Consider the following 19,160-nt stretch of genomic DNA (forward strand, 5'->3'; position numbering starts at 1 on the left):
TAGGGCTCATTACCGACTGTGTAAAGAGAACTCCTTTTTCATGAGAGTTCCAATTAGCTGATTTAGCAATATACAAAAATGCCATCCAGTCATTTCGATTAACATAAAGGCCAGGTTTAAATTTTCATGCGGCTTATGTAACACGTTTTGCATGTGTCCATAAATTGCTACTCGTTCGTATATATTGTTGGACACAATGGCAAAATATGTAATTATTTATCAACCTACTTACATCATTAGTATCATAAAGGTAAAGGAATATTTTAATTAACAGCAAGCTATGCCTCTATAATGTTCGAGTTCATGACAGCGGAGAAGCTTACATGGACCTTTTGATATATTTTACATTAATGAAGGACAGAAGCCTGAAAATATTTTAATGAAACTGTCATGAACCTCGACTCATGGACCATGTACCATGGTTCCCAAAAAGGCTTCTTAACCTCCAGGCCATGTGAGCACACTTTGAATTCACAGAAACTGAGCAGCGAAAATGTCCACAGCGATTAAATTTACGAGAACGATCTTGTAGGGCTCTCTATAAAAATCTAGCTGCACGTATCATGCTGGATAAAATGTAAAATAGAATAAAACTGAGATCTTGTAGGCCATTGAAAAACGAGAACGCATTCGTCGAAACGCTGCCTTCAAGGGATAAATATATAAAAGGTGACGTTTCAGGCAATGGCCCTTGTTAATAACCCTTCTTCATAGCATGTAAGGAAGTGCTGTTGCACAAACCGTGATTTTTGTTTTCCTTTAACGGAACTGCTTGTACACCACTGATAATGCAGCATCACCAAAAATAATTTTGACTTTGCAGGCAGCTGGACAAATAATCAACGTCACTGCTCAAGCTGACATTAACATACTCTTGATCATATTAAATCACAATTAAAATGTATTTTATATATATATATAAACATCTGGAGAGTCAGTGAGTGCGTCTCATGACATTCCACACTTGCTCTGTGCGTGCGAGTAACCAGATGCTGCCCGATTCAAAAGGCACAACATATATGTTTTCAGCGTGAAGTCCAGCCGCAAAGTGGCTGACATTTATCGGTGTGCTGATGATGCCTGTGTCCAAAAAGACGCGACAAAGGTGTGAAGACAAATACGTTTTGGAAGATTGGATCCACATTTAAAGTTCAACAATTAATGGGAGGTCGTAGACACTTGAGCGAACACTCTGCAGATAACGATGCACGTGCCACAGGCTGTGATACTTTGGGATTAACGGCGGATAGTGGGCCTTTTGTGCGTTTAGTGTATTGCAAACGTTATCATACTATCTTTTCTTCAACAACTTCACTCATTAACTGAACCAAATTTGAGTCTCTATTGTTCGTAGGCAATGCACACCTCTTTCAGACGGTCGAATTTGCCTGTGGACACAATGCCGAGCTTTAGAAACGGGTGCATGTACACCGCTGTTAAGCAGAACCTCGCGTTTGTTGACGGAATAAATTAAGGGCAACATGAACGATAATTGGTGGCGCGCAAAAAATAAAAACACCCCGCGTCGTGTCACCGCCGTCAATAACACTGATGGAATCTTAATTAGCACTTGTCAGCTATGTCGTCGCTGAGTGTGTGTCTCTAGGCAAACGAGGGGGGGGGGGGGTGGGGGCCGTGACCTTACGGGATGAAGAGGCGATGGCGTGAGAGTTTACGCCAGTGGTGGAGCGGGGGGGGTTACAGCTGCCCAGAAGCAGCTGCTGCTATAACCGCTCCACCGCAGCGGCGCATGGTGTGTGTCACCGTGCACGACCTTTCCACTTATCACGCTCGGTTAAAGGTCATTCGCTTTCCCCACTTTTGAAGTTATCTCCATGGCTGTGATTTGCTTCGTCGCTTTGGCTTCATACGACGCTCACTCCGCGCCAGTTGCCTCCAGCAGCGGATGGCCAAAAACGTGCTGAAATATAAGCGCTGTGAATATGTTGTGGAAATGTGTGTTGTTGTTGTTGTTTGATTTGTTCCCCGCACGTGACTGCAAGGATCCATACTCTTTGGTTCTTTCGGTAAAGTCACGTAGGTGAAAAAATGTAATAATAAAATAAAATAAAAATCACGACGTTTCGATTGCAACACAAGCAATCGTCATCAGGTGTGACAACCACGGCAAGAAATTGTGGTTTTAGTTGAAAACGTAACTCTTCGTGTTTATTTAGAGTGTAATGTCACGTATCTTACTCACTGGGGAAGGAGGTGCAGGCGGATATGTAAGCATCTAGAGAAGGGGACAGTAAATCCGTGCACAGGAGATTGCTGGACAAACATTTAAGCACAAATCACGTTCATCGTGGGGAAACGCTTTTGAGATGAGAAATATAATACTGAACGTGAAAAGGTGCAATGTGTGGACATCTCTAGACAGTCACGGTCACCTCATGCACATACTGTGCTCAGTTTTGGTAGTTAATTGGTCAGGGCAGATCAATCAATAAAACGCTATTTCTCTTAAGGCGCCTTTCATATACCAAAGACTCTGTGCATGCATTATTATCCTCCATTAAACTTAAAGACTATGTGATTAAAAACATGATTCAGTTAATCTAAGTCCCATATATTTGTAAAAAAAAAATGTTTCATCTGTATTTGCCAGGCCAAGCAGGTAATGTTTTTTTATCTTCTTGGTTCTTTCGGTAAAGTCACGTAGAAGGGAAATAATAATATAATAAAAATAAAACATTATAAAATAATTCTCACGACGTTTCGGCCACAACGCAAGCAACCGTCCTGTTTGCGTTGTGGCCGAAACGTCGTGAGAATTATTTTATTGTTTTATTTTTATTATTTTATTATTTCCCTTCTACGTGACTTTACCGAAAGAACCAAGAAGATTAATCCCTGCAGTCACGAAAGCTTTAAATCGAAATGTTTTTTTAGTTTTTTTTATGGCCAGATATGTGACATTGTACTGGACTTTTTTTTTTTACTTTACACATCTGAGAAACAAAATGTATAGTCCGAGTAAGAAAATGTGTAAGTAACATCAGTGACCCAGTCCACGACATTTTAGCCCTGCAGTATACACACCAGGGGATGGGTAAATGAGTGTGTATATTTATCTAAGTCGCTGATATGCTCAAATACTCTAAGCCTTGTTACGCCGGGGAGCGCACGAGATGCCTTCCAGCATTGACGTCACAAATGTCACTGCAGTCACGGATTTTTCGATGCAATTCTAAGCAGGTCACTCCCTCCGTAGCTGAACGCTGTTATTGTGAAATTCAAATTTCAATCTTCGCTTTGATTTTCAATACAAGGTATGAAACAAAATTGAAAATAATAAAGCCTTGCAAAGAAAATAAGTACATTACTATATATATACACAAAAAAAGCAATCCATTGCTGGATGCATTATCATGCTATGTCGGTCATGGGAGGTGTTTTGACCAAACTTAACAGTGCTGGTCAGTGTGGGATGCCAGGGCCCAGGGCAGATTCACATATCCCTCTGCACTGATGTTAGACATGGCCGGGAATTGAACTCAGGTTGTGTGATCCATAGCGTTGTGCATTAACTATTCCCCCATGCACCACCACCACCACAAATAATAGTTTTGTGTAATTATAAAAAAAAGTCATGCAGTCAATGCCTCTGTTTTCTGGAAGTAGACCACACTGATGAGCTATAGGCAACCTCCAGTGATTCTCTTAGAGGCCATGGGACCTCCAGGTTCAGCCTGGCAGGAGATGCAAATTGTTGGCATTTGATTTTCCAGCACAGTGAATGAGCAGTTTGCAAGAAGCACCCGTGTAGCTTGCTGTCACACTTAGCTACTCATTGCTTTGCTCGTGTAATCAAGGCTGCGAAACAGCAACTCCTGTGACTTAACCAAGCAAGGTATTTAGTCGTGTTAATTTCCTCTGTCATTAAGTTTCTACATAAGCAACCGAATCATGTTTTGGGGTTTGCTGTGTTTGCGTGTAAGTGCTTGATTTTTTTTTTAAGTCAGCCATCTGTGAATGCATCCATCTTCACTTATTGTGTCTGCGCTTGTTCATATGAATAGATTGGGACACGCTCGCAATTAGTAACAGTTTTTAGCATCCCGCACGTGCGCGATAATGCAGCTGCTGGCTCTTTGTGTCGATCTGCATTGCCCAGTCGTGGGAAGAGGTTGCTGCATGGCATAATGCAATGACCGGGATGTATCAGCTAATCCTATGACCAATGTGAAATGTCACTGAGTGTTGAAATTGGTTCTATACTCGTTCATGGCGATGCAAAAAAGTCGATTTTATTATGGACAAAAAAAACATTAAATGCGCGTTTGATTTTTTTTGTAAAATGCCAATATGATTTTAATACATTTTACTCGAAACTTAAGAAACGAAATGGTACATATTTGGTACGTTCGCACTGTTGCATTGGTCAAGAATGTACTACAAAATATAGTACAATCAAAATAGCACTGGGCATGTTTTTCATCATTTGAATTTAAATGTGCTCACGATTGTTGCCCGTCCAAGGACGAGTGTATTGCAGTAAATCTGAAGCGTGCAAGCGAAAAGCAAACCACGACGTGATGTTCGTTGCATCAATTCGTGTGCAATGTGTAAGGGTGCAGTGACACAGACCTATTTTATTTTAAGGTTATAATCCCTTGTTCATCGTGACGTCCTTTTTACTTCGATGTCTCAACAGCGTTACGGAGATCACGTGACGTGAGGGTTCTGCCTTTGAAATGAGGGTTGTGAGTTGACGCCGAGGAGGGGGGAGGAGGCGCCTCGCCCCCCCCCCCCATGTGGAGTGACGTCACCCGCTAATTATTATTAATGATGGGGGGGGGTCCATTTGGAAGACGTCACCTCTTCATGATTATTAATGAGGGGGGCTGTTAGATATGGAGTGACGTCACCTGCTCATGATTATTGATGAGGGTGGCTGGTCGACGTGGAGTGACGTCACTTGCGCATGATTATTAGTGAGAGGGGGGGGAGTATTCCATATTGAGTGACGTCACCCACTCATGATTATTAATGAAGGGGGGTGATGGGGTGTACATTTGGAGGACGTCACCTGCAAATTAATATTAATGAGGGGGGCTGGTCGATGTGGAGTGACGTCACGAGCGTTAAGGACAGACATTCCTGGGTGATTATAGTGGGTATGTTTTCTCCAAATGCTGTTCAATGCTCAGACAGCCAGAATGAGTATTTTAAAACACAAAGTGAAAAAAGCATTGTTGTACAGAGTTACTGAGCATACAAATATTTATGAGGCATAATTAATTTAATATCCCAAGGTCATATACTCTGCAAAACTATCATACACGAATGCACCAACTTCTAATAATTGAAAAAATTCCCTTAAATATAAAAGCCCTTCCTGAACGCATTACCAAAAACATTTTCTTCTTCGGTAATGCAATCTTAAAATATAATAAATTGGTTTGGAAAATTACGTAATTATTATTTTCTTCAGGCCTCCTGCATTGGTGTACACAGTGTAGATGTTTCTACATAGAATGAGCACTATTGCAACAATTGAATTGTGATTCAATAAATACTGTTAGATAAGTACGGAACATATTATTATTATTTTTTATTATTTTAAGCTCTTCTTTTCGGGGCAGAAGAATACTAAACTGAGAGTGTGTATCGCATAAAAATTATCGGCTGTGGATACTTTCCGTGGTGTCATGTTTAGCACACTGGAATTGCAATTCAGAGGTCTTTGATTCAGCGTCCCCAGGTGCGACAGATTGAAACACGTTGGCAAGGTATCTTGGAGTAACACCTGCAAGCCAAATTTTGATTTAAAGCTTTCGTGACTGCAGATGGATTCATATTCTTGGTTCTTTCGGTAAAGTCACGTAGAAGAGAAATAATAAAATAATACAAATATAAGACAATAAAAATTCTTACGACGTTTCTCACTTGTGGATTTCACACCTGATGATGATTGCTTGTGTTGCAGTCGAAACGTCGTGAGAATTTTTATTGTTTTTTATTTGTATTATTTTATTATTTCCCTTCTACGTGACTTTACTGAAAGAACCAAGAATACCTGCAAGCAAGTTAGGATCCCACACAGGCAGGCGCGGGGGGGGGGGTATAAGTAGAAGCGACAGAGTGGAGGGGCGATGCTTGGAGAAGTGTCTGGAGGGAGGCGAGTCAGGGTGGGTGGTGCGTAGCGGGTAGCGATTCACGCTCACGGCCAACACCAGTGACGATTATCTGAATGTGTCCTGGGCCTCCCCTAGGTCGACTAGGCCTCAAATGAATAGATGGGGCGGTGTGTAAACATGGCCACTGGGGAGACAAAAGCGGTCGGGCGTGGTCCTGACCACCCACCCCCTCGTGTACCTTGCCAGCCTTCGATAAGTGCTTGCTAACAGCACTTGCCCCAACAGTCTGTTAAGGCTATATGGGGGGGGGGTCTTTGTCTTTGTCGTCTGGTGGGGCAAGTAGGAGGGATGTTGTCAGTGGCAGAAAGTTGGGGGGTGATGCCACGTGCGACAAAAGAGGAACGTGAATTAAGTCATAAACTCAACTCTCGGGGGAGGCTAAGCGGGGGAGGAGGGGGGGGGGTCCAAGTTTGTTAAATCCCCCCGCCTCTGTCGACCCAGAAATATCAATGTGAACACCACTGTTGCTTGACTGGCAGGTCACGTGTGATGGGGTAGAGTGTGGGTACTGACACCTCTGCCAAGATGGTCTGGCTATCGTGGTGGGAGAGTCAGCTAGATAATGAAGCCACTTCGTTGAGCTATCGTTTGTGATAGCTGGGTCGCTTCTGAATAAGAGCTACATAGCTCAGTGAGCCTTATCTAGTAAAATAAAATAAATGTATAGTTTAGTTTGGATGCCCTCGAGAGCTGCTTTCTCGAGCGTTCTCTAGCGGAGGCCCTTCCACCAGCAGTGGCATGAGCAGGCAATTGCAGGGCTGCGCCTTTTTCTTTTTTGTTCAAATGTATCTCATCTGCAATACCGTGCACCGCTTGGTACAACGTATAATTTAAAATTCAAAAATATCCAAATGCGAATCCCTCCGAGGTATCTCGTGTATGCGGGGTGGGTTGTCCAGACAAAATAACAGCATTGCATAAACCTCACCTTTTCTAAATTAGTTAATTTCATTTTTATGAGGGAAATATTGGCTCAGACTCGCTGTCCCGGTGCATTTGATTACTGATTTCCCATTGCAGGCCCTTGGAATGAGCAAGAAAAACCTTTCCAAAATTGAAAATTTAGCTCAGACTGATGTGAGAGGCTGTAGATTACACTCGCATGGTAACGGTTTGTAATGGCTTCCAGTTATTTCTAAATGGTTTCCATTATAAGATTCATTTGTAGAGACAAGCTAAAACTATAGCTATATGTATATAAACGAAAACCTTAATTCTGCATAATGCATTTTTATTACTTTTCCAAGAGTTTACAAATTGAAGTCATCAATGATATTTTTCATGACATTATGCTACTTAACTAGCTGCTGAAAGTGAGACATATACTGCAAGATTCCTAAATAAGAATAGCAGTGATGAAATTGTTTATGTTATATATAATGTTGGTATTCTGAACTCAATAATCAATACCTTTAATGCTTTGACGAAGCCAATGAAGGCATATGAAGTGAGTCACAATGTTTAAGGATTCTTTTTTTATTCCACAGAAAATTCCTGCGTTTAATTCTGTTCTAAAGCAAAGCAACGCTTTTAATTTTCATACTTAAAAAAGTATTTAAAATATTTTCCTACTCCAGCTGTGGCTCTACGTCTGCTTTGCATTATTGTTGAAGTTCAAAATAACAAAATAAAATGAAAACATCCAGTACGCTCACACATTTCGCAGTATATCCTTGCATATCTTTTCTACAGAAATTGCTTGCATTGCCAGCAAATGTTGTAAAATAGGAAAAAAAAACTCTGTCTTGAGCTACAAGCTGAACTACTGCATGCGCACAGTACTTTTGGGAGTAAGTTGTACCATAACGACTTGAAAATGGGCATGTTCTGGGACAAGATTCTAAGAGCCACATTTGGGAATAATTGTATTAACGCAAAATGACCAACTGTCCATTTCCTTGAGATTGCAATGATGCCGATGGATCTCCATTATTGTACAAGATGGCTTGTCTCAGTGATGCACGAAACTTATGCTGTAAAATCAAGTGACCGTATATGCATATTTGTAAGACTATCCATAAAAGATACAATTTTGTGTTTACTGGGCTAACTCCATGATTTGAAAATTTATTGTGTTAAGAAAACTGTCTTTTAAAATACATCCACATGTTACCTCCCCAAGCAACTGAGATTGTAGCTATTTGTAAGCAAGATTTTAAAAAAATCCAGCTTCATATAAATGCATCTAGTGGGTGCAGCAGCGGTGCAATGGGTAGCGGGAACTGGTCTCTCAACGCGATGGCCTTTGATCGATTCCTGCCAAAGACTAACATCAGTAGCGAGTCAGATCTGAACCGATCCTGGGCACCTCACCTTCACCGACCGGCGATGTATGGCCAAACTACCTCCATGACCACATATAATGTTTTAGCTATGGACTGCAAGCTCAAATCCTGGTTAGAGGTTTGGTTCAACCCTTCATCTCACGGAGTTCGATAAGAAATTTGAGTCCAACTTTGTGGGAAGTCAGCTGTGGTTATCCTCTGGAAGACTCACCATTGCCTTAGGAATGAGGAATTTCCACTGCTCGCTCAAGGCTCTAAGCACAATATGAGCAGTGCCCTATGATTGTTTGAGTAGCAAACCACTTAACTTGTTTTAATGTATTATTAACCTTAACGCAATAGCCTAACCCAAAATTAAATGTCATGTTCCTCGTAAGCTGCTCACTTGCTATCACATTGCATAGAGTCGGGCGTTGTAACATGCAGTGTGATTTAGTCTTACGGATTGATCATAGGAGTGCATGGTTCAGCTAAATAGAACCTAGTGACATCTCTTCTGACCCCAACCTGAATATGATTCTGATGCAATCCGATCTGATCCTCGGATTGGTCACTCGGAAGCATAACACTGGTCAACAAAAAAAAAAACTTTTTTTCTGGCCTGGACTTTTGCAGCTGTTTTAGACTAATTTCAGGGTGCTGATTCCAAATCTGATCTCAGATTCGCTCTATCACATCTCATTTTTATGCTATCGGCATACCCCATTTTCATTGATTTTACCCGAAATTAACTCTGTCACTTATGATTGCAAGTTGTTGCGAGTCAGTGACTGCTTTACTGTTAAATTATGGTGCTGTATTTTTAGGATAGTGTGTTTATAATATCATATTATGTAGATATCCACATTTATTTAATATTTTTCTTCTGCAGTTTTTATTGAAAATGCAATATTTGATATCTCAAAAACCTGATGTGATAGACAACAACTGATGCCAGATTTGGAATCAGCACCCCAGAATTACCTTAAACCGTTATAATACCTTGTGCCAGAAAAAGTGTGTTGACCAGTGTAATCAGATCTGGATCAGATCATTTGGGATGATTTACTCGGCACGTGATGACACATCCATTGCAGTGGCGGCTCCTGCAAAATCTCTCAGGGGGGGCAAATGTCTGGATGATTGATAAGGATAAGGTCCACCCATGCAATGGATAAATTAACAGCTTAAGCATGTAAAGGCAACTTCACTTCTTTAATATTAATGAAAAATAAAGTGACTCTTACAATACATCTTGTTTGTTTCTATACTCACTATTAAAACAAACCACTCAAGTTTCTTTTATTAAAGATTCCACTAGGTGGCGACAAATTATATTGTTGACTGAAACGTGTTTACGTATGATGACGTAAGCACGTATGATGACGTAAGCACGTTAGGGCGAGCCCTCCCGGAAGCCATAGAGAATGCATTGCAGCGCCCCCGTTCGAAAAAAAACATCTTTGAATGTAAGTCTATGGGACCACTCGGGGCGATTCTCAGCTGGAGGGAAATCGCCCAAAAAGAGGCGGTACTCCACAGAACGTAGCATGACGCTGATTGGACTATATCCAGAGGCACAGTGACGGCTAGCGTGACTCTGTGGTTGAATGACATTGGTGGTGCGTCGCCCAATCGCCCTAATGAAGAAACCGCCCCTGATCCATTGTTACACTCATGATGCGTGCATTGAATTGTGCTTGTAATACATTTTGTTTTAACTCTTCATGCTATCGCTTGTGATAAATTCACAGAAGCCCTGCTGCCACTGGAAGATGTATATTGACCAGAATTATTAAAATTACATATTCTCAAATCTCAGAATCGTTGCAATTCATCGAACGGGGAGGGGAGCAAATTGTTAAGTGATTATTGTTTTAATTGTTGCATAATGACGCTTTAAAAAGGCTTTAATGCAACACGTTACGAGAAATGTGAGCACAATAAGAAAAAGAATACTCATTATGTACATGATAGAAGTTAAAATAGTCTCTCTTAGCCACCAGAATAGAGGCCCTTTTTTCAAAAACAAAGGTCCTAGTTTAATAGATTAATATTCAACTCGTGGCATGCAAATATACATTTTTTTTAGTAAATTGTATTAAAATGTTCACATTAGAATATACTAATTTGGAAATATTCAAACAAATGATTGCAACAATTTACAATGATGCTTCCAATTTGATTGACTGAATAGTCAGCTTCCCCTGATCAACTGATTAGTATGTGACCCGATCTTTGTTCATGTCACATTACGATCGATAATTGGTCAATCTGATGCGTCCAATCAGATTCCATTTGTTGTTGTAAAAGTAAAATTGAATCTGATTGCAAACCGATGGTAAACCCATATCCGTTAACATACGCTGTAATTGCTTAGGATTACATTTTATAAATCAATACTTTCTGGTTTCTGCAGAACCGCAATGCTTTAGATGCTTTCTTGGCATTGTCATTTGAGGCCTCTCTGCTCAATGGTGCTGCAGGAGAAACTTTGCTTCTGCTTTTACTTAAACAATGAGTACTGCCATATCTCGTGTAATGCGAACTTCTCAAAACGTCTCACTTTTGAGTTAATCCTCATTATTATCGCAAATGCCATCTATTATACACTGCAAAGGTGGCTCATTAGGGAAATCACACACAGCGTCGGGATAATGTATGTTACCAACATTGCAGTTAAATTTGCGCCTTCTTAAAGTTTGACTTTGCTTGGAATAAAGGTTATCTCTTGACACTAAGCTTCATAATAACATTTTTAAACTATATTTATTTTTTTCCCAATTATTTAAATGTGAAACTTAAAAACAAGTCCTTATACATTTATTGGTTCCCTTTTTTTATCTACATTACATCTGCTCTGTGTAGAACTCTGTATATTTATTGATGATATTTAATAGTACCAGACATAGCAAATGCCTAGGCTCCGTTGTGGCACTTGAGAAACTTCATTAGCATAGTAATTACATATCTTAGTGCCTTTTTCTGTTTGTTCTTATCACAAACTGATTATGAGTAATATTTTAGCAATTTGCATCATCATTGCTTGCTAATGCAGTTGTTTTTTTACTCATGGTCAAAGTGTCTGGCCCTCAATAACCTCACCTTACCCTAGCCCTGTCAAAACAAAAACCAAACGTGCATTAATGTGGAACTTGTGTATAATTAATTATCATTCCTAAACTTTCACTACTGTTGACATGTGAAAACATGTGAAATTGATCACTTATTGATCTCATGAATTGTAATGCAGGAAAAAAAAGCAGGTGTTGGTTATGTCCAGGGTGGTGTAGTTTAAATCTTGAGGGTTGAAAAGAAAAATTACCAGAAGCAGGGGGTCAATGAAGAGAAAATTTAGTGGTTATTATTTGTGGACTCATAATTATCTCCTGGGTCATTTTATTTCGACTCATGGTCGTATTACTTAGATTTTATTTAAATCAGCACTATAAAATTGAGTCGCTTTAAAGTTACTGGAGTTTTCCAATTCCAATGCAACTTTAATTTCCCATCTAAGTACCTTAATGGGAATTAAAATTTAAAAGTTTTGCAAGGGCACGACAGAATATGTTCACAAATAGGTGAGTTATTCCGATCTTGTCATGAAACACGTTTGCCCAATTTAAGCTTCTTCCACAACCCATGATATGATTAGACAATTCCTCCCGAAGTAGAGCACAATAGAGGCTTATAAACATCGCTTATTACGACAGAGATACATCGCCTCTGAGAATATCACCCTCTGACACAACGGAAGGGCACGTCCTCATTGTGAGTCCTTTTGGGCGCTTTTCAAATAGCCGACGTCACACCAATCGCCTTAAAAGCAGCATCACCTCGGCATTGTGCCATTTCGTTTTTACAACCTTGTAAACATTTTAATTTCACACGTCACCTGATTTCCATTGCCATGCCGGGTAGGTTTACATCGTGACTCATGGTGACCCGCGGTTGAGTTTTCACGTTGCATCCGTTTTTTCCTCTCTCGTGCGCTTTCAAATTGGCCGATTGCACAATTTCGCAGACGCAAGCTGTCTTGGCCATTGCGCAAGACTCTCTATCCCCGCCGTGCCGATGTGTGCACAGGTGTTGTTGGAGCAGCGCTGGGGAAGCAGGAGGAGGAGGGAGGGCTGAGATGTGAGGAGGTAGAGAGAGAAGGTATTGGGGATTTGGGAGGAGGCAGCAGGTGTGAGCGGTGGGAGGCATAAAAGTCCATGCGAGACCATTCTATGCGTTGGGTCTCGGTAGAGTATTATTTTCACCTCGTAGCTGAATCTTTTAACTCTAACGTTGCGCACTTGTTGTTTACAGTCGCCCGCACCTCCGATTAACACGGTTGACTGCGTACGGTGCGAAAGAAACTCGACATGCACACATATATCTTTGCCATGGGATTACCACCCTCCAGACGTTTTCAGTTGTTTCGCAATGTCGCAATGAAGGCAGAGCTCGGCCCTTATTGTGACACGTGTGAGCTCTGTGGTCGTGTTGTCAATTCAATTACCATTTGCGTGCTTGGGTGAAGAAAAATGTCAAAACCGCTCCATCGACAAGAAATGTGTACGTATATAAATGGCTGATAAGGTCTGTGCAACGCAAGCCATGGATAGTTCTACAGTAAAAATAATTTGCTGTGGTTGTCCCACTTGATTACGGTAGCTGGTGTTGCCTCCGAAACGTCGTGATTTAGTTATTTTTATTTTTATTTTCACCTACGTGACGTTACCGAAAGAACCAAAGAGTATAGCCTATGGATAGTTTTGTAAATGTCCCCCTTTCTTTTAACAGTCATGTACGAATGTGTACCTCGAAATTAGGGTGGCAGCCACGTGAGCCAATGTGAGTTTGCTCAAAGGAAATACTTCCATAATACAGGTTTTTTTTGGGTTAGATCGCGTAAATATATAAATGTGTCGTTAAACCCGCCACCACCCGACACAGCCAATTAGTGAGGGTTGTCACGTAAACAGAACATGGCAATTCGTTACTAGTACAGGGTGTGTTGGAGAGCCAAGCCACAACATTTACAACCTCAGTACGACGTTTCGCCAATAATTACAACTAGCTTCATTTATATATTTTTCGCGATCTAACCCAAAAAACCCTGTACTATGGATGATATTGGTCGCAAAAGCCGACTACGTGTCAAAGGAATACCGTTCATAGCACAATGCCGTCTGGCTGAATAGCCGCATAGTTAGTGGCCTCACCATTGTATGTCTGCTCTGTACAGGCTCGGAGTATAATTACGACAGCATACCATTATAAACTGTGAGCCATGTCATTTTTTGAGTAGGCTATTGTTGTGTGCAATTCCCATTGTCCGGATCTCCGAGTTGGAAATCGGTGAAATAAAAAAACAAATAAATAAGTATGCAGTTCTGTTTCAATCCACTGCTGGCCACCACCCAATGCTATGTTTGTCGTGGGGGGGGGGGGGGGGGGGTCGTTTGACCATACTTCACCGTGTTGGTTAATGTGGCTTGGTTAAGGAGGGGTGGTGGGGGGGGTTAAGGGACCAGTTTCGATTGTATTCACCACGTCGCTGACGCTAACCATGAGCTGTGAATGAAACCTTAGGTCAACCAGGTTTCTAATGCAGTGCCGCTAACCATTGCACGGCTGCCCCAGCCCTGTTTAGTCACGTGACATGTGTTCTCTGTGTACCCGGCCCAGGTGCCGCTTACAAGGGAGAAATTGCATCTCAATTGGTTCTCATCTGGGATTTCATTTGGCCATAATTACACAAATGCAAATGCAGCCCCTATTATCGAGCACCGCCGCACGTGTATTTACCTATTTAGAATAAAAGGCAGATAAAGAGAACGCCCGACAGTGTTATTATTCTATCCATTGCGTTAGTTCAAAGCAGTCGGGGTTAATAAGACAGATCTCAAATCATGACTATACAGCCAGTTGTTAAAAATGTCCCAGATATTTGTATGCGTGTTTTGAAATGAACGATTTTGTGGCTCCTTAATCATCAAACACAAATTATTCAGCCAGATCTATTGAGCATTCAAAACAAAAAAATACCGCATTCTGTGTGTATAACCATAAAGTGGTCGAAAAAAATAGTGTCTAAAAAGATAAATAAATAAATTGCCATCCTATTTGTATCTCCAGATAGGCTGCCAACAGGCAGATAGGCTGCCAACAGCCAGGCTTATCTGTTGGTTCTCTAAACTGTGATCCAGCAACAATTGTTGAAGCATGCAAACTCTGGACCAGTTTCAACTTTCTGGATCTCATCCACATATTTCAGGCATGTTAAATACCACTCGTGTAACATATGCTGTTGGCAAACCTTGGAGTCATCAGCATAAATAAACAATATTGTTTAACAACTCATTATGCCCCATTGCACAGCATAATAAGAAATAACATCATGGGTCTTGGAACATTGGTTAGAGCGTTGTACTATAGTATGGTCAAACATCTCCCACGATCACCATATTATTGCGTATTTATAGGACGGCTTTACTCAACACGCTTAACATAGTTTAAACCAACGGTGACACGTATTCTTTGGGTCTTTGGGTAAAGTCACGTAGATAGAAATAAAAATATCACGACGTTTCGATCGCAACGCAAGCAATCGTCATCCGCCTGATGACGATTGCTTACCTGATGACGATTGCTTGCGTTGCGATCGAAACGTCGTGATCTTTTTATGATTTGTTCTATCTACGTGGCTTTACCGATAGACCCAAATAATATGAATTCCTGCAGTCACGAAAGCTTTAAGTCAAGATTTAACGATAGAAATTATTTAGATGGCATGGGCGTGCCTTGGTTGAGGAATGAGTTACCGCGACGGAGCGGTGTTTAAGATTCACGGAAGGGTAAGGGAGGGACGGGGAGGAGGAGTGGCCGGACTAGGGGAGGGGTAGAGGAAGGGAATGGGCAATGGAGAAGAGGTAAAGATTTAAGAGAGGAATGGAAGGAGGTTATGGAGGGGGACTGCTTAATGTACAAATGGCATAGAGAGGCCTTCATCCAGCAGTAGATTGTCAAAGGACATGAAACCTTCTAGGACTGGAAGGTATTCATGTGAAGACACGGAATGTTTTTATTTATTTAATTCATCACCCAGAATGCCCCACATAATCAAAGAAGACAATCAAAGCAGGCATGGGGAAGAAGACACGGGAATTGAAGGAGGATTTGTCCACTCACCAAGGTTGTGGGGAGGCATTTTTCCCATTAGTTTGTAGCACTATATCAGAACACTCGAGTAAAATCATGCGAAAGAAATCAACAAAATTCAGCATGTGTTCTCAATGCAGCCCGTGCCATTTTCACGCCGTCACTTTGAGTGGATCCAATGCGTAGATTCGGAACAACGGAAAAAAATAAACCCCCAAGCAAGCCAGACACAAAAAGTTTGATAAAGCCTCTTAATCTGGTAATATAGTAGTTGGAAGTCTGCTGCCGAACCTCCTCACCTCTGCGCGTATTGGCACATAAGCCTCGGCACACACGCACCACTCAATTCACTTAAGCTCAAGGCATCGGCACTGCTGAGCAACAGCACACCCTTTGCACGCACCGTCACCCAAACACGCACGTCCACACAATCGCACGTCCGCGGGAACACGTGTCCTCTTTGACCCTTCCGTGAGCGCATAATATAACCCGCGCTTCCGAAACAATGTCAGCAAAATTTGTGAACCTAAAAAGAAAAGTCATCAATCAAAGGTCAGCACGAGCTGCATCCTTACAGCAAGGTTAGTAACAGATGTAAGCGTAGACCACCTTCCATTCTGTGTCTCCGCATACAACACGCACACAATATTGTTCATTCCTTCGGCCTATTGGCTTTCTGCAGCAATATAAACCAGCAGAATTTGTCTTCTTGGTTCTTTCGGTAAAGTCACGTAGAATGTAAATAATAAAATAATAAAAATAAAACATAATAAAATAATTCTCACGACGTTTCGGCCACAACGCAAGACCTGGTCTTCACCTGAGGACGGCTGCTTGCGTTGTGGTCGAAACGTCGTGAGAATTATTTTATTATGTTTTATTTTTATTATTTTATTATTTACATTCTACGTGACTTTACCGAAAGAACCAAGAAGATGAATCCCTGCAGTCACGAAAGCTTTAAATCGAAATTCAGCAGAATTTGTTTCAGAAAGCGCACTCAGGACCAGTATCGGCCTTCTGGGTCCCATCGGTGCTCAGGGTTGTTAAGACTGTTGGGATTACACGTAGCAGCAATCAAAGCCCTTCTACTGCTGGCAGGCTGATGATGCCCACGAGTAGGCCGAGTCACCTTGTAACGCACAGAGACGGCTGTCATTTTGAGGTCCCCCTTCTGAATATTTTGCGGTGAGATGTCATATCAGACACTTTGAGTTGCTGAGGCATTTTAATGCCCTATACATACACACACAAAGATGATGTCCTTTGACAAAGTAGGGGGCACTTCTCATAATGGTGCACGAGAACGCAATACATGTTTTGAGTACAACAAGTTTCGCCGTGACTGGGGTAGACGTTGGTCAAGCATGTTCAGCGTTTATCTCTCCTTCGTATTTCTGGGTCTGTTGCCGCCTGCTGGTTTACGTGATGTCCGATGTTTCGGCGAGCCTTCACAGCACAATCGCAAATACTTGGCACGAGCACGCGGGTAGCACGCTATCCATTGCTTAGGGGCCGTCCATAAATGACGTCACGCACCTACGATGTGTGACGGGGGGGGGGTGAGAAATGTGACCTCACATCAAAATGCACAACTTTAAATAAATATAAACTACTTGATTAAATAGATTTTTTAATAAATGTTTTCTCCTACAACATCAGAGTGCAGCGCCACATTAAATACGCACTACAATGACAATAGTTGAAAGCGATTTGAAGCATGTTTTATTTGGGGGGGGGGGGGCAGAACTCTGTGACGTCATATTTGAGGGGGGGGGTCTGACTTTTTGTGACGCCGCGTGACGAAGGGGGGGGGGGGTCAAAAATCGTGCAAAATCGCGTGACGTCATTTATGGACGGCCCCTTAGGCTATTCTGGGATTTGCGGCCTCAATAAAACCACCCCACTCAACGCCAGTTATGTAACATCTATACATTGCAGCGTACTTTACGAGTGCCTTTAGGCTTCGCGATGCTCACAAGGGTTACGCACTCTTATCCCACCCCTCCCCCCCCTATTTGAGCATCAGACGTGGGGGTGTTGGGGCGGGGGCGGGGCGGGGCGGGGGGCTTTTGGCTGTCTTCAATTTCATGAAATGTTTTCGTCAGTTTGCTGCTGGCAGTAGAACCTGAAACTGATGTCGCCTGGTTCAAATAGCATTTCACTCAACCGGAATTGTGGTTGGCACTGTTCAGCCATAAAGAAAGCTCCCCCTCCCTACTTCTGTGCCAGGCATGAGACGTGCAATAAAATTCGCCTTCTGTCCCAGCAGCTTAGAATGCATTCCACTTGACTTCAGCCAATGACATACGATAAGTCCAAGGGAGTTCACTTTTGACACGGTGCAAGAGCAATTTACAGAGGTGTTTTGTTAGTTGTTGTTTATACACGTATTGATCGAACTCTTATTGTTTTTTGTTCCCAGTTGCTGACGTTTTTGTTGTTGTTGTTCTCATACTGATGGATGTTTTTTTGCGGTTTACATTTAATTTCACACAAGTCACGTACAATTTTTGGTTTAAAGACGGTTTAAATGGTATTGCACAATGGATGTTTAAAACAATCTGTGGAATTTAATCCAATTTGTATTTTCGTGATAAACTTAATAATTTGATATTTGATTCATTCTACTAACGAATTGTGAATTTTGCTTAACTCCTTTTGAAATGCTTCTTTGTCAGTGACCTTCATGAAAATGTCTTGCTGTGGAATGCCTTATTTGGCTTATTCTCATTAAACTATCTTTGGACTCCTTTTGCTTAAATAGTCTGCCAAGGAGAACAACTAACACTACCCTTCAACTCAGACTAACATTGCATTTGTAAAATATAAAATTCTATAAACATCGTCGCCTACTTGCTGGTCTGCTTCCACTCACTGTCTCTCCCTTTCGCTTCGACTAAAGTCGCATGCCAATTGTAATCAACGGCGCAGGTTCAACATTTTCTTAACGCCGTTTTTGTGAAACGTCAACCGAAAACGCTCAACACACGGAGAGAGCCAGTGAGATGGATAATGACCTGTTTGCCTCTTCTTCTGTTGTTGTACTCTGCCTCTTTTACACGTAGCTACTACTACCCCTTCCACTCCAGGGTCTGGGCACAAGCGCGCCTGCAACGAGACGGAGCGGGGCTATTGCGTCAACGGAGGCCGCTGTTTCGTCGTCGAGGGCACCGACATCTACACCTTCTCTTGCGTGTGAGTCGAACGCGCGGCAGACGCCCGGAACCGCCGTCGCGCCTCGCGAAAATGAACGCTGGAAAAATATTAGTGGGAGAAACGCGCCCGCGCACGCGCGCATGGGTGCCCGGTACATATAGGTATCCTTTCAGTGAAAAGTACATTTTTATTCGGAGTGTTGTAAAACTTTGGCTGTGTAATATATAAAAAAAAATGACTTTTTTTCTCTTACGTTCGCTTTCCTTGCACTCTGTATTTTCACTCAGCTGCCTTTCATCTCTGGCTTAAGAGATAGACTACTTGTTATATAACGCATTGAAAAAAGATAATCTTCCTTTAATGTGTACTCTTCAGAGATGAGTTATTGCAGTGCTCAATTTTTGAGAGTAGGTACAGGAAATGCGTTTTACATTCTGCGCAT

General features: G+C 41.7%; 1 protein-coding gene across 4 annotated transcripts in view; it reads left to right on the top strand.

The window, feature by feature from the left end:
- LOC144720564 (pro-neuregulin-1, membrane-bound isoform-like) overlaps positions 1–19,160 on the top strand; it is a 492,307-nt gene that overhangs the window by 409,847 nt on the left and 63,300 nt on the right. For 3 of the 4 annotated variants that reach the window (XM_078597372.1, XM_078597371.1, XM_078597375.1), the window contains exon 4: positions 18,628–18,757. In XM_078597372.1, the coding sequence (XP_078453498.1) occupies positions 18,628–18,757 (130 nt within the window). The remainder of the gene's footprint in view (positions 1–18,627; positions 18,758–19,160) is intronic. The other variant, XM_078597374.1, reaches the window with a different exon arrangement.

Source organism: Lampetra planeri, chromosome 9, assembly GCF_965212315.1.
Source record: "Lampetra planeri chromosome 9, kcLamPlan1.2.h2, whole genome shotgun sequence".
Classification (NCBI taxonomy): domain Eukaryota; kingdom Metazoa; phylum Chordata; class Hyperoartia; order Petromyzontiformes; family Petromyzontidae; genus Lampetra; species Lampetra planeri.